The 15,300-nt window shown below is 40.0% G+C and overlaps 1 protein-coding gene across 3 annotated transcripts in view; it reads left to right on the top strand.

Annotated features, from left to right (window-relative positions):
• RELN (reelin) overlaps positions 1-15,300 on the top strand; it is a 530,126-nt gene that overhangs the window by 419,329 nt on the left and 95,497 nt on the right. For all 3 annotated transcript variants that reach the window (XM_055133703.1, XM_055133707.1, XM_055133712.1), the window contains exons 30-34: positions 2,166-2,373; positions 4,740-4,816; positions 11,731-11,889; positions 12,068-12,256; positions 12,935-13,208. In XM_055133703.1, the coding sequence (XP_054989678.1) occupies positions 2,166-2,373; positions 4,740-4,816; positions 11,731-11,889; positions 12,068-12,256; positions 12,935-13,208 (907 nt within the window). The remainder of the gene's footprint in view (positions 1-2,165; positions 2,374-4,739; positions 4,817-11,730; positions 11,890-12,067; positions 12,257-12,934; positions 13,209-15,300) is intronic.

Genomic DNA, 15,300 nt, shown 5'->3' with positions numbered 1-15,300 from the left:
AGTTGAGATGGAGATGTGTGCCAAAAGTAGATAATGGACCAAATATGATGACCTCTCAGTGTCTGTGTTGCAAGCCATAATGCCTAAAAAGAGAGAGAGAATATGGAGAATATTGTCTGCCATGGAGGCAGGGGAAGGGTGGGAAATGGGGGGTATACTGGGCATATTGGTGGGTGGGGAACGTGCACTGGTGGAGGAATGGGTGTTTGATCATTGTGTGATTGTAACCCAAACATGAAAGCTTGTAACTATCTCACAATAAAATTCATATTATTAATTCAATAAAATTAATAAAATTAAAAATAAAATAAAATTAACAGTGCTTGAGGCCCTATTTCATGCTTATAGTGACAAATAAGTGGTTTGTATTTTAATCTCATTAAATTCCAACAGTATCCTGCCACTATAAGACACTTCCTTTAGTTTTGTTGTTTTTGTTTTGAGGTCACACGTACCAGTGCTCAGGCCTACTCCTTGTTCTGTGCTCTGGGATCATTCCTGCCAGATCAGGGGACTATATGGGGTTGCCAGATATTGAAACTGGATCAGCCACAGGGCAAGCAGCTTCTCCATTGTACTATCTTTTTGGTCCCACTTCTCCTTTTTACATTTGAGGAGACTGAGACACAGAACTGTTTAGAAATTCTATTTATTCCACACAGCCAAGAGTGCTGGAGTTGCATTTCAAGCCCTGGCAGACTTTCTCTTAAACCTAGACCCAAGGTTTGGTCATTTCACTGAAGAGTCTTCCTATGTTTCTTATATTGATTTTATAATAAATAAAATTTTATATATTGAAGGTAAAATTTTATTTATGAAATGGTAACTCCCTGACAAAAGAGAGCTTTGTAAGAGAAGTAATTTTTCAAACTACAGTTACCTTGGGATGTTGGTACAAGCAAAAATAAAAATGGAGCTGAGATAAAAGAGTAAAATTTGAGAAAATATTATAAGCTCCAAAATAGTTCTTAGAATTTTTCCTGGAGGCAACTTCAAAAGGATTCTTCCCCGCTTTCCAGTGGCCTACCCTTCATTTGGCATGTGACCAGAGACAAACATATGTTGTTGCAGGCCCTCTGTGGAAAGTGCTGTCACTAGTGGTTTTTAGAATCTGAGATTAGCTCTCACTTTTTATCTTCTAATATGAGGTAGCAAATTAGCAAATGTTATTGTAGACAAAATTTATTTCTCAGTTTGCACAAATCTGTTGAGAAACATGGATATGTGTGGTTGCCAGTGTCATTTTACTAAAAATTAGAAAATTATGGAAGCACAGTAACATTTCTTGATGATGGAGATGCCGGCTATATTCAAGGGACACACATGTGAGGTACAAATTTTCATGGGATTTCTTTCCTCCAACACTTAGAGAAATAATTCCTTTTCCCATGCACAAAATCTACCTCCTTAAAAAAAAAAAAAAACTACCTCCTAATCTGTAGTGATTTCAACAGTCTCTCCCATGTCTTTTTTTTTTATAGTTTCTCCTGGCCATTTTTTTCATTTTTATAAATTTGTTCGCAATATTTGATGACATTTAATATTCACGCACCAATCCCACCACTATTACACCTTCCCACCACCATATTTCCATCCCAAACCCCAAACCCTGCTCCCCAAGCAGAACCGAGATCATTTATTTTATATTGCTTGTTATGAGTAATCTGCTAAAAATGACACATAAACAAAAGGTTTCTCAGAGGAAAATGTGTGAAGATTGTTGTATTTCACCCAGGAGCCATTAAGCCCTTCCTTCTGTAAGAGATTAGTAATGTTTTGTTAAAGGTTGAGCCTTGCTTGCTTTTATTTGTATATGTCTGTATGAATATATCTTCTCCTAGGGTTGGTTGCCTTCCCAATCAAATGTAGTGTGCTACTCTTGGTATATTGGTGGTGTAAAGTACCAATGTGCAGGAGATGTGCAGGAGTAGATTGACTCATGGGTGAGGCCCCTCTGAGCATGTGGAAAGCGGCTGTGAGGCGGTTGAGTTCTGGGGGATATCAGCTGCGGGGACCGCCTCCATCGGGGCAGGAAGAGGGGCCCTCACCCGACCCCCTCTGGGTTGCCCCGAACAAAACAGTCTGGCATGGGGTCAGGTGGCATGGCTATGGCGTGTCGCTCTGTACTCTCTTCCAACTCTCCCATGTCTTTCTTTTCTTGGCAGCTGCGCAAGGAACCTGTGTATCTAATGTCCCGAATCATAATGAGATGTTCGATAGGTTCGAGGGGAAACTGAGCCCTCTGTGGTACAAAATAACTGGAGGCCAGGTTGGAACTGGCTGTGGGACACTTAATGATGGCAGATCTCTCTACTTCAGTGGACCTGGTAAAAGGGAGGCCAGGACTGTCCCTCTGGACACCAGGAATATCAGGTAGGCATTTTGTTGATATGCCTCTCTATGAACATAGTAGTTTCTCCTCCAACATGGGAGCCAGCCGAAATTACTCTGTTCTAATATTAAGGGTTTACATAATAATGTTCCTAATTCTCTGAATAGATTCTGATGATGCAAAAATGAACCATAATTTAGCGTTATAATTTTTTAATGTATTAAAAATTTATAGGACTGGGGAGACATCTGAAATACTAAAGCACATGCCTAATTTGTGCAAATATAATCTCTGACTTTGCATGACACCTCAGGCACTGTCAGGTTTAGCCCTGGTGGCCCCTGAGACTGCTGAATGTGGTCCTGGTGGCCCCAGATCCCCCACTGTACTTGTCAAGCATGCTCCAAGGACAGAGCCTAGTTGGGAGTGAGCCAAAAGTCACTTAACACCTCTAGGTACGACCACTATTTAAAACAGTACATATGGATGCGAGTCTCCTGTCAATGATAGGATTTGCAAATGCTTTTTTCTCATTCTGTAGGTTGACGTTTTGCTTTCTTAACAGCAGACTCTCCAAAGAAATTGAAAAAATATTAAATTTTGTTAAAGTCCAAATTGTCTGGAATTTTCTCTTGTTGCTGGTGCTGCAAAGTTTAAGTCTTACTTTATGAATCACTATATAGTCTTCACCAAGACCTGTCATTCTGATATATGTCAATGTTGTGGCTGATGAAAATGAACCCTAGGATACTGCTAGCAAGACTGAGGAAGCCAGCAGAAATCCCAGCCCTCCATGAGGAGAGCTGGGGGGGGTTGGGGGGGAGTTGGAGAGATGCTGGCACTAGGCTCGGGGGTGTGGCTCAGTAGCATCATAAGCCTAGAACATGAATTAATTGAAACATTAGTACTGTTGTAAGTCTTGAGACCTCAATTAAAAATATTGTTTCAACTCCTGCCTCTATGCTTAGGGATCGTTCCTGGTGGAGCTCTGGGAACCATATGTGATGCTGGGGGTGAAACCCAGATCAGCAGCATACATGGCAAATATCCTGCCAGCTGTACCATCTCTCAGGCTCGGAATAGTGAAGTCTTTGACTATTATTGTCTTATCTTTTTCTCCTCTCAGTTAATTCAGCCTTCATTTATATCTACTTCAGGACTTGTAAAATAACCATAAATGTTAATAATTTTTATATTATTGATTCCTTTGTCATTAAAAAACTTTATTCTTTAAAAAAATTGTTTCAAAACCAGTTTTCATTTTAAAAACAAAACGACAGACCAGAGTGATAGTATAGCAGGTAGGGTTCTGCCTTACACATAACAACCGGGGTTCTATCTCCAAGCACCGCCAGGAGTAATTCCTGAGTGAGAGTCTAAAGTAACCCCTGGGCATCACTAGGTATGGCCCAAGAAAACAATAAATAAACAACAGAACCAGGTTTCAGACCTTTCACACACAGACCAATGTTCTCTCTTCTCGATCTCTCTGTGGGACACAGATCTTCCCATGCCTAGATTAGACAATAAAAGCACTAGTTCATAAATACTGGCAAAGAAATAAAATATTATGGCAACTTGATTTCTAAAATTCTGTGTTACTGTGAAGACTATTTGGCACTATTTTGAATATATTTCAAGTTGAATGAAGGATTTCACAGCTTTAAATTGTGTCCCCAAATGATAAATACCTTTTTAAGCATATCTGTATTTACTCATGAAACCACTCCAGAAATGTAAAATACCTTCACTGACACCTACTGGTAATAGAAGTAATTGCTTGGTTTTAAGATTAATTGAAATAACATAAAACTGGGCGGGAGGGCAGGGGCCGAGAGGCGGAGGTTCCACCTAATTAAAGTATTTAAGGATTGAAAGACAAGAAAATGAAGAAACACTTGAAAGTTGTAGACCATATCCTCACAAAATTTTGGACTTTTGTGTCACATGTTTCCTGCCTTCGACTATTTCTGTGTCTTTCTTACTGAGGCTTATCTATCATAGACAAACTATTTTGGCTCATGATAAAAGAAGGTATAATTAACATCACACCAAGTGAGTGTCAGATGCAAAAATGAAACAAATTAAATCATCTGACTCTCAATAAGTAATACGTAAGTTACCATTCATAACAAGTACAGTATTCAACTTCTTGACTATATTTTGCCTCATGCATTTCCAGGGATGGGATTACCTGGACTAAAGAATTTGCCACTTCATTGTTGTCATTAAATTGCATCAGCAGAACAAAATGAGTGCTATGTTTACTTTTCCTAAACAGTAACAAAATTTACTTAGTCCATTATCTCTGTAGTTTTTGCTTATCATGTATCAAAAGGCAGAAAGCAAAATCTCTTTTGAATGTACCTGTATAGCTAAGTGTTGTTCTTTTTTCTTTTTTTTTCAGACTTGTTCAGTTTTATATACAAATTGGAAGCAAAACTTCAGGAATTACCTGCATCAAGCCAAGAGCTAGAAATGAAGGTAAAATGGGGCCGGAGCGATAGCACAGCGGGTAGGGCGTTTGCCTTGCACGCGGCCGACCCGGGTTTGATCCCCGGCATCCCATATGGTCCCCCAAGCACCGCCAGGAGTAATTCCTGAGTGCAGAGCCAGGAGTAATCCCTGAGCATTGCTGGGTGTGACCCAAAAAGCAAAAAAAAAGAAAAAAGAAAGAAATGAAGGTAAAATGCTCTAGTTACGTAAAAATTACAAGTTACCACTGGCAGATTTGTCTGTTTTCCTCCCAAAGTTCAGCCATGATTTTGCAAACTGCATCATTACCCAGAATCATCCCTTCTTTTCTCCACTCTGGAACGAGTGGCTGCAGAAAGTCATGATCTCTAAGATTCCTCTTCAAACCCCAAAAGCGTGACAAACATCCTGCCTTCCCTGGGTCAAAGCAGGTTGGTTTTTAGGGACCTTGTTTGCCTGTGACTTTCCATAAGGAGAAAAATGAAATGACAAACAGACACTCATAGAGGAAGTGGTGAGGTGAGAGTTGGGACTAGTTGGACAAGGCATTTCTGAATGGGGAACAGACTCTTCTTTTTGTGAGTATTACTGTAATCTTTATTGGAGAAGTACCTCTTAGTAATACGAGGCATTAACTCTATTGCAAAGGCACTGTTCCCAGTGCTCCAGCTGTGTTCATTCATTTTAATATCCATTATTCCCCCTCTACCACAGATATCCTTATGTGTCCTATTACAGATGGAGAAACCATATCACGGGGAGATTAAGTACTTACCCAAGTTCAAGAAGTTAGCAAGTAGATAAGCAGGGACTTAGCTTCTTTTGAGGTTTTAAAAACCCCTATCTTTGCCACCATGCAATTGTGCCTCTCTCATGCCAGTCTAGCACCCATACTGTCATCTGTGTAAATGCACAGTTGTGAGAAATACACAAACACTTCAGCCATCCTGGTGACTCTGCAGAATAGGATCGGATATTCCTTAAGACTCCCTGAGTGTTTGTTGGCTCCAAGCACAAAATCCATGAGCTTCTCATGTGGGTCTTCCTCCAAAGCTTGATTTCATTATAGTTTTATGTTATGATCTTTGACACAACTGGAAAATTCAGTGGCTTAAAAGGAACCTGTTAGTCACTGGAGATCCTATAGTCCTGTTCATCAATTCTAAATGTTCTTGGCCATTTCATCACTAATTGGAAGCTTTTATGATTTCTTGAGTTGTTCTGAGTCCTTTTAAGTCTAGTAATTATGCAGATCATCTGTTTACCACAGCAGCAGACCAGAAACTTTTTTAAAACTAAAAAAATTTTTATGTTCCCTAATATTTTTGGCAAATATTTATTAAGAACCTGTGCTATCTGGAGAGACAGTACATCGAGTAGGGTGCTTGCCTTGCACACAGCTGACCTGAGTTTGACCTTGGCATCCCATAATGTCTCCAAGCACCACCAGGAGTAATTTCTGAGCACAGAGTCAGGAGTAATCCCTGAGCATCACCTGGTGTGGCTCAGAAAGTAAATTAAAAAGGAATATGCTAAAAAAATCTGCTTTAAGCCAGATATTGTTGTGGATACAAGTGTCACCATAAGACCAATGCATTGTTGGTTCATGATCCCAAAAGTTTTGTTATGTCTTTCAGAAATCTTTTATTTTTGTTTCCCTGTTTTTTGAGAAGAAATTGTTATAACCTCTCTGGCCCCAGTAAATGTGGAGAGAAGGGTATGAGGAAAGACTGGTGCATTGACTATGATGAGCTTAGAAAAACTGCAATAACAAACCATCCTCAGTGAGTCAAATCGAATGATTTCTCCATTGTACTGTATATACACGTGGGTTCTCCAAAGTCCTGAGTCCAGCAACCAAGAGAATGAGCAGGTTCGAGGTAGATTATGAATGTTGTCGGTGATGTGGCAGAAATGGAGCGAATACTCTTAAATTGTACAGGCCTGAAAAGTAGTACAACAGGTAAGCACTCGCCTTGCACACAACCAACCTGGATTCAATCGTCAGCACCATATATGGTCCCTCAATCCCTATTGGGAGTGATACGTGAGCACAGAACCAGGAGTAAACCCTGAGCACAGTGGCCCTAAAACAGTTTTTTAAAAAATGCTTAGTATCATGTGCCAAAAAACAGTGGAGCATTGGTGGTTAACATAAACAAGACACTAGCCCTTAACAGAACTTGCATTTTTAATGAGCAGGATCCAAAAACAAACAATAAAGAAAAATGAGCAAGAAAATGTTACATGGCAGACTTTGACAGAAATAAGAGGATGAATGAGAAGTAAACTTATACTGGGGAGAAGTGGATTTACATATAGTGGCCTGGAGGCAGTTTACTGAACAAACTATATGAAACTCAAGCTGTGAGGGATCAGAAAGAGTTGGCAGTTGCTAGATTGATAGTACAGCAGGTAGGGATAGGGTCCTTGCCTTATCAAATCTGGGTTTGATCCCCAGCATCCTATATGGTCTGCCCATGCCCACCAGGGAGGGATTCCTAAATGCACAGTCAGGAATAACCCCTCCGGGCGTGGCCACTGAAACCAAAAAAGAAAAGAAAGAATTGGTAGGTGGCAGCTCATGAAGAGATCAGGGAAAGGTTTCTGAGCAGAAGAATGAACAGAGGTCATGAAGTAGACAAGAACTAATATATTAGGGAGTCAGGAAGACAAGTGTGAGTTCTGACTCTCGACACTGAGGTGCAGTCTGGGGCCTTGATGACCGTTGCAAGGAGACACTCTAAATCATGTGATGTGGAAGCCATGGCAACTTCAGGCCGGGCACCACTGTAATCTGATTTCAATTTTACAAATTCGTCCTGCAGAAATTATCTGAATTACAAAAATGGTGGGTATGTCTCCAGCAGCCCTTCTCTGCCCACTCAGAGACAGAAAGGGTACAAAAAAGGGCAGTCCTGGCCTCTCAATCTTGTTTTCTGATTGGCAAACTAGAGCATTCTAATGCTTTGTTTAACCATTGTCATTAAAAAAAAAAAAAGTCATTTTAAAAGAGATCGTTTGGGATTGCCTTAGTATGGAAGTTGTGCACATGACTCTTCTGAAAATTCAAATTCCATACTCCTATTTGTATTTGAGCAAAAAATTAAAAACCAGTCAAATATAACAGGAAGCATTCACTTGTCATAGATATGAAGGTTAGACTTCATACTTAGTCTTGAATTACAAGTGCTGTTGTCTGTACTGCAGGGACAGTATACCTTAGAATCCTGCTTGGAACCAGCAATTTTTTTCTCAGCTATTCTCAAGCCATTTTCTTGAACTCACGTCTGACTGTGTAATTCACATCCCACAGGCATTTCTCATCCTTTTATTGAAAACTGGCTGTTAAAATGTAAATCTGCCTAAATCCTTGAACAAATTTCTTCCAGTGATGACAGTAAAGATTTTTTTACTTACCCAAGCTGAAACCTCAATTTGCATATTTGGAAGTAGAATCAAAATTAGGCTATTTTCAATAATACTGGGCAGAAGGCAGATGGAGTTGTCATTTGAAAAGGGAGATGTTTTACATGCTTTAAACACTCAGTGGATGAGCTAAAATGGCTTGGTGTATTCTGATGTACAATGTGTTAGATGACACAGCTCATGTGGCTCAGCAATTGATATAAAATATGGAGACTTCAGGTTCCCTAATTTGCATTTCTTCACTGTTTCCTTTTAATCTGGAAGTCACTCCGTCATTATCCTTTTGAATGGGGGTCCGTTAGCTGTGCATATCTTATTGCACCCTCAAGGTAGATAGCACCCCTGAGAAAGCTGATGAGGAGAAAGCAACCCAACCAAATAGTATATAGACCTCTTGATTCACACTCCTCATATTTCAGTATGCATCTGAATCTTTGGGGAGCCTGATTTAAATGCAAGGCCTGATTCCGTAGGACTGGGATGGTATACTGCATGATAAATTACAAAAGACGGAGTAGCTTAAAGCAACAAACACTTACTATCTTCTAGTTTCTGTGAGCCAGAACTTCTGGAACAGCTTAGGTAGGTGGTTCTGATTCAGATGCTCTAGAAGTTGCACACAGACAAAAGCCAGGAGGAGAATGTCTGAAGACTCAATCAGGACTTCGGGATCTAATTCCAAGCTCACGTACATGGGTGTTGGAAGGAGGCCTCAGTTTTTCACATGTGGATCTTCCCCTGGTTTGATTGAGTGTCTTTCCTATCTGTGAGCTCACTTTCTCCAGAGAGATTCAAGAGAGGGGGAAAAAAAGAAACTCAATGCCTCTAAATATAAAATAATCTAGAAGTCATGTACTGTCATATCTACCGAGTTCTGCTCATTAGAGTTAAATTAGTAAGTACAGCCACACTCCAAAAGAGATGAGCTTTTGGAGTGTGATTCCACCTTTTGAATATGGAACATAATTCAGAGTATTTGTGGACTTGGTTTAAAAGCTACACAGGGAAGTGTCTCTTTATGGGGAATCTGTGCTGATCCTTGGACCATAATTTGAATCAAAGGCACAAGAAAGGAACATCCATTGTGATTTTAGCTTAAAGATGCCTCATTTAATATTACTGTAATTTACCTTCGGGATTGGTTAACCTAGAAAATAATCTAAATTATTATCTCCGCAGAGTAACTATAAACCATGCCAAGTCAAATTAATTGTCATAAGAAAAACTAAAATTTGAGGTGTCCACAATCCCGGACACACATCGAAATATCACATCAGAATAAATATCACATCGGAATAAATATCACATCAGAAGACCAATAGGATATGTTGTGATCAAACATCAAGGACTAGAGTATGAAGTTTTGTAGTGGTTCCTCAACATGATTAGCCGAAAGTAGACAGATTAGAGTAAATTATATTCGACAAAATTAAAGTATATAGGCTCACTTTTTAGGGACTTTGGTGGGACTCTACGTTCTCCCTCACGCAGATCTGTCTTCCATTCACTGAAATTCTTTTTGTTGTTGTAGTTTGTTTTTGTCTTGTTTTGAGCAACACTTGATGATGCTCAGGGTTTACTCCTCGCTCTGCAGTCAAGAATTACTCCTGGCAGTGCTCAAGGGGCTATATGTGATGCTGGGAATCAAACTCTGGTCGGCTGCATGCAAGGCAAGCAACTCACCCACTGTATTATCGCTCTGGGCCCCCCACTGAAATTCTTAACTCTGTGTATATTTATGTAGCTTACTATCTCCCCAGAAAAAAGCTCCTGTCATCTGAACCATTTTATCCTGTCATTCAACATGATGAATTCTTTCATTTATTTACCATAGAATTCTCATATTTCTAATTTTATAGATCACTATTCTTGCCATTATCTCTTATCAAGTAAGGTGACAGTAATTAATGTGTTATCAATTAACATTAAATACATTTTTTCATTCTCCTTTATCCTAGTATTTCTTAAAACTACATTTTAGTAAGTTTTTGTTATTTAACATGGCAGAAGAATTGCAATTCTGTTCAGCCTGTAATAGGGAAATTACAAAGTATTTGTATAAAAATTTTTTAATTTTGGGGGCTGGAGCAATAGAACAGCAGGTATGGCATTTGCCTTGCATGTGGCCGATCCGGGTTCGATTCCCAGCACCCCATATGGTCCCCTAAGCACCGTCAGGGGTAATTCCTGAGTGCAGAGCCAGGTGTAACCCCTGTGCATCACCGGGTGTGACCCAAAAAGAAAAAATAAATAAATAAAATTTCCAGGAAAGTTTAAAATACAATAAAGTCCATATAGCAAATACAACTTAACCAAGCCTGAATTCAGTAAATCCTTAGAAAATAGTTCAGTATAATACCCAAATCATAATTGTGAATATTCATTGTGAATTTTAGGATCAATTAAAGATAAGAAATTAGAAAACAAGAACAACCTTTGTCTTCTATAAAAAAAAAATTGGGTGGATTACCACAATTTAATCATCAGTAGTATTTCCCTTGAATTCATCGTATCCTTTCAATATTTCCTCTCTTAGAATAAAAATGTTCCAAACTACAGCAACCAAACTTAGAAGACATGCCTCTTGAGGAGGCAGGCCAGGAGAGGAGAGGGGAACTGTTAACTCTGGGGGTGGGGTTAATGCTGGATCATTATACACCTGAAACTCAACTGTGACTGACTTTGTAAATCATGGTGCCTTAATAAAAACATTAATAATTGCAAATAAAATTTAAATGTTTACAAAGTAAAAATGTTTCTTGGAATGGAAGCAGGGGTAGCCTCATAAAACTCCGTCCACATTAATGTGTAGTTCCCAAAATCACTAACACGTGCTGGTGACAACAAGAGGGATACAGAGGATGATGTTGTAAGTGAAGGAGCAAAAAGTGATACAGAAGAAAAGTGGAACTAAGGCCACAAAGGATTGCTTTCTTTCACTTATGCTTAACAACATGATTTTCTTCTGACTTCAGTGACTGGGGTCTGCCAAAGTGTAAGACCCCGTGTAAAGGATCCTCTGCTTAATAGAATTTCAGATTGGGTCATGATGACTGTCAGCAACAAGAAGCACTACTTGAGTTTATGCTGAGAGGTTGAGTGATTTCTTCTAGTGCATAATAATAATAGAAGACTTTGTAATGTTCAGGGAGGGTTCTCCAATTCAAACACATGATAGAGTGGATTTTTTTTTTATGTTTCCCTTACCAAATACTCATCACTCATATAAAAACTGAGTGGTCTTTAAAAGAGCGTATGTATTTCTCCCCCATTTTCTTACGAGTCTGCGCATTAGAGACTGTCAAGAAATTAATGTGCCTTCGGGTCTACTATTTCATTCCCTGGAACTTCAACAAATGTGCTCTCTATGCGTTCTATGAAAAGCAATTTAAAGTTTCTGCGACAATGAGACTATTAAATATATATACTGTTCCTTTTTCTGCCTCTAGGAAATCTGTGTGTCTGAGTAACAGGATTTATGTCTTTTAACTTAGGACTTGTTGTTCAGTATTCAAATGACAATGGGATACTCTGGCATTCACTACGAGAGTTGGACTTCATGTCCTTTCTGGAACCGCAGATCATTTCCATTGACCTGCCTCGGGAGGCAAAGACACCTGCAACTGCTTTTCGATGGTGGCAACCCCAACACGGTAAATTACGGCTCACCCAACTTTCCTGGTAGGCTGGAGAGCAGATGGTTACACACGTTTTATTGTTTCTTAATTTGCTGTCAGTTTCTACACAATTTAATTTTAACTCAAGTCATAAAAATATCTTTATTGCTATATAATGAACCTTCTCTAACTGCCTTTATTCATCTCATTTCAGGAAAGCATTCAGCGCAGTGGGCTTTGGATGATGTTCTTATAGGGATGAATGACAGCTCACAAACTGGGTTTCAAGACAAATTTGACGGCTCAATAGATTTGCAAACCAACTGGTATCGAATCCAAGGAGGTCAAGTTGATATTGACTGTCTGTCCATGGATACTGCTCTGATATTCACTGAAAACATAGGTATTCCCCCCCCCCCGCCACTGGATAAAGGAAGATAATTTCATTAACGAAAACCCCAAGAGAACATTATCAAATGCAAAAGTGAATGCATAAACCTTTCTTAAAGGGGCAGTTCTCTAATTGTTGTTGGAAAACTCTTGGGAAAGGAGTTGTGCTGTCCTCAAGGATAACTTGGTGAACACAGTGACAGATTCCAGTGGACCTCTATCTCTTGGAGCGTGTCTATGACTGAGGTTTCTCAAAAGCAGAACAAAAATTATCTAAAGTCATTGCCCTTAAATCGTTTGCAGAATTATATGCTTAAGACTGTACCAGCCCTTCTCAGAGGCAGTGAAGCAAGTTGGAAATAAGTGAACAGCCATGGTGTTGCTCACCAAATAAAAAACAGTAGCGAAACACATGTGACACTTAAGACATAGTCTTTGTTTATTTTGGGGAAGAGTCATACCCAGTGTCGCTCCGGGCTTACTCCTGGCTCTGTACTCAGGGATCACTCCTGGTGGTGTCAGGGGTGGGGGCGGCAAATGTGGTGCCGGGAATCAAACCCGGGTTGACCACATGCAAGGCAAGCAGCCCCAGACATGATTTTTTGTTTATTACTGAAGGAACTCATTGCCGGTGTCACATAAGGAGAAAAGAGCAAATTATATGCTACCCTTAACTTTTTCTCTTTCATAGGAAAACCTCGTTATGCCGAGACATGGGACTTCCACGTGTCAGCATCGACCTTCTTGCAGTTTGAAATAAGCATGGGGTGCAGCAAGCCCTTCAGCAGCTCCCACAGTGTACAGCTCCAGTATTCTCTGAACAATGGCAGGGACTGGCATCTTGTCACCGAAGAGTGTGTTCCCCCAACCATTGGCTGTCTGCATTACACGGAAAGTTCCACTTATACCTCCGAAAGATTCCAGAATTGGAAGCGCATCACTGTCTACCTTCCACTTTCCACTATGTGAGAATTGTTACTTGGCTACAAGTCAGAATGTTAGGTTTCTGTTCCCTGATTTGAAAATAATTGCAGCTCTGCTTGGCATTCTATTACTCTCTCCCCATAATTATGCATGGAATGTGACAGGGGGTCGTGTTGAAGGGAATGTAAGGTGCTTTGGGCTGCAATATTTTTAAGTGGGTAGGAGTTCCAAAATTTTTTCAAGGCTAAATTGTTCTGTACTTCAGCACCAAGAAGACTGCCCATCAGACTCGGGTTTATACATAGGTTTTAGGCAAATTTTAAGCTATTTTAAACAGAAGTTCTCAGTAATTAGATGGTATTTAGATATATTCATCTGTATATAAAATTATCAAACATGGGGAGAGTATCCAAGTGTGGATAAGTTTTTTTAATGTCACTATCACAATAAGTATAGAAGTTTGGTACGTTCTGAATGTTCTAGAGTTTTGCTTCTTCACCTCTGAAGCATTCCCAATAACATTCCAGGGTTTCGTAAGGGTGACTTACAGCAGATTGCCCCTTCTGTAGTTTAGGCATTGGATAATTTTGAGGATCATTCTAGAACACTCTACAGGGACTGTGCTGTCCGGGACACCTGCCTGTGCCCCTCCCCCAACCCCAGTTCACACCTATGCTCTGCTTTGTTCTCAGTTACAGGGAAATTGGCCTCTGAAGACTTTTCCCAGCATCTTATATTTGCAGGCTTCCTGGTCAATTTAGATAGTAGCAGACACAGGCAAGAGATTGGAGATTGAAAGAGAAATAAACCAGGGTGCCCCTCCTCCAACAATAACCTTGCTTTCATATATACCAAGAAGCAGCAAGTGATACAGAAACAAAAGCATTTCAGAATTAATCTAAAAAGCTTCCTATGAACCCCGGGAACTAATTTGCAGTTCATTCATTCACTTTATTTAATAAACACTAATTGAGAATCTACAGCATTTGTGGGTCTCTTAAATACACGAATGCCAGTGTACAAATATACTGTTTATAATTTATCTAGTTATTTTTTTCATGATATAAAATGATAACGGAGGCAGTACTGAGGAATATCTGAGGAATTGAACTTGTGGGGATAGGTAATGCTCCCTAACTCAGTTTGGGGTGATTGGAGGGAGCCCCCTAGAAGAGCTGCTGTCAGACCTAAATAAATAGGCAGCACTTGTTCACTCAGGAGGGTATTTGCTGTAAATAAATGAATAACAATTAGCAACCAAAACCCAGAGGCAAAGAAACACAAGTTAGTGGGGAAATTGTGAGGCAAGATATAAGAAAAAATAAGTCCAGGGAGAGGAGCAGGTGTAAAAGGAGGCGTCTGTGTTAAGCAGGCCCACTTTGGCACATACATGTACTGGAGAACCATGTAAAAGGTGTTAAGCAGAGGGGTAACAAAATTTCCCCGTTAGCACCATCACACTGGCAGCTGTGTCGCATTAAATAAAAAAACGGATGTCGGGTTGCTGATAGCCCTTGAAATGTCATTATTAAAACTTTTACTTGAAGTAAATGGTGTTTCCCATTCCAAATAATGGAATAGCACCTTCTGCTGTGCAGTCTGCTTCTGATCGAGACTGCTCAGCTGTCTGAGGAGACCGTGCACCTTTCTGGGTAAAGTGGTCTTCTGACAGTGGACTTCAAATAACACACAGAAATGTAGCATTAAGGGGCCGGAGCGATAGCACAGCGGGTAGGGTGTTTGCCTTGCACGCGGCCGACCCGGGTTTGATCCCCGGCATCCCATATGGTCCCCCAAGCACTGCCAGGAGTAATTCCTGAGTGCAAAGCCAGGAGTAACCCCTGAGCATCGCTGGGTGTGACCCAAAAAGCAAAAAAAAAAAAAATGTAGCATTAAGCCCGGCTGTCTAGTATTCAGCTTTTGGGTGCCCGAACTAAAGGAGCAGCGGGAATGTTCAGGGATGGTAGAACAGACATCTTATGGCAAACACCGTCTCTGACTCCAGCTTTTCCTCATTTTATTATAGTCCTTCTTTCCTAAAGTCCTGATTAGCAGTAAACATCTAAAAATAACAAGCTCTAAAGTTCTGCATGCAGTTCAAAAAGCAGAATAACTTGGTGCTTCAAAACCATT

The sequence above is a fragment of the Sorex araneus genome, chromosome 1 (genome assembly GCF_027595985.1).
Source record: "Sorex araneus isolate mSorAra2 chromosome 1, mSorAra2.pri, whole genome shotgun sequence".
Taxonomy (NCBI): domain Eukaryota; kingdom Metazoa; phylum Chordata; class Mammalia; order Eulipotyphla; family Soricidae; genus Sorex; species Sorex araneus.
This window is presented reverse-complemented; position numbering and strand designations above follow the sequence as displayed.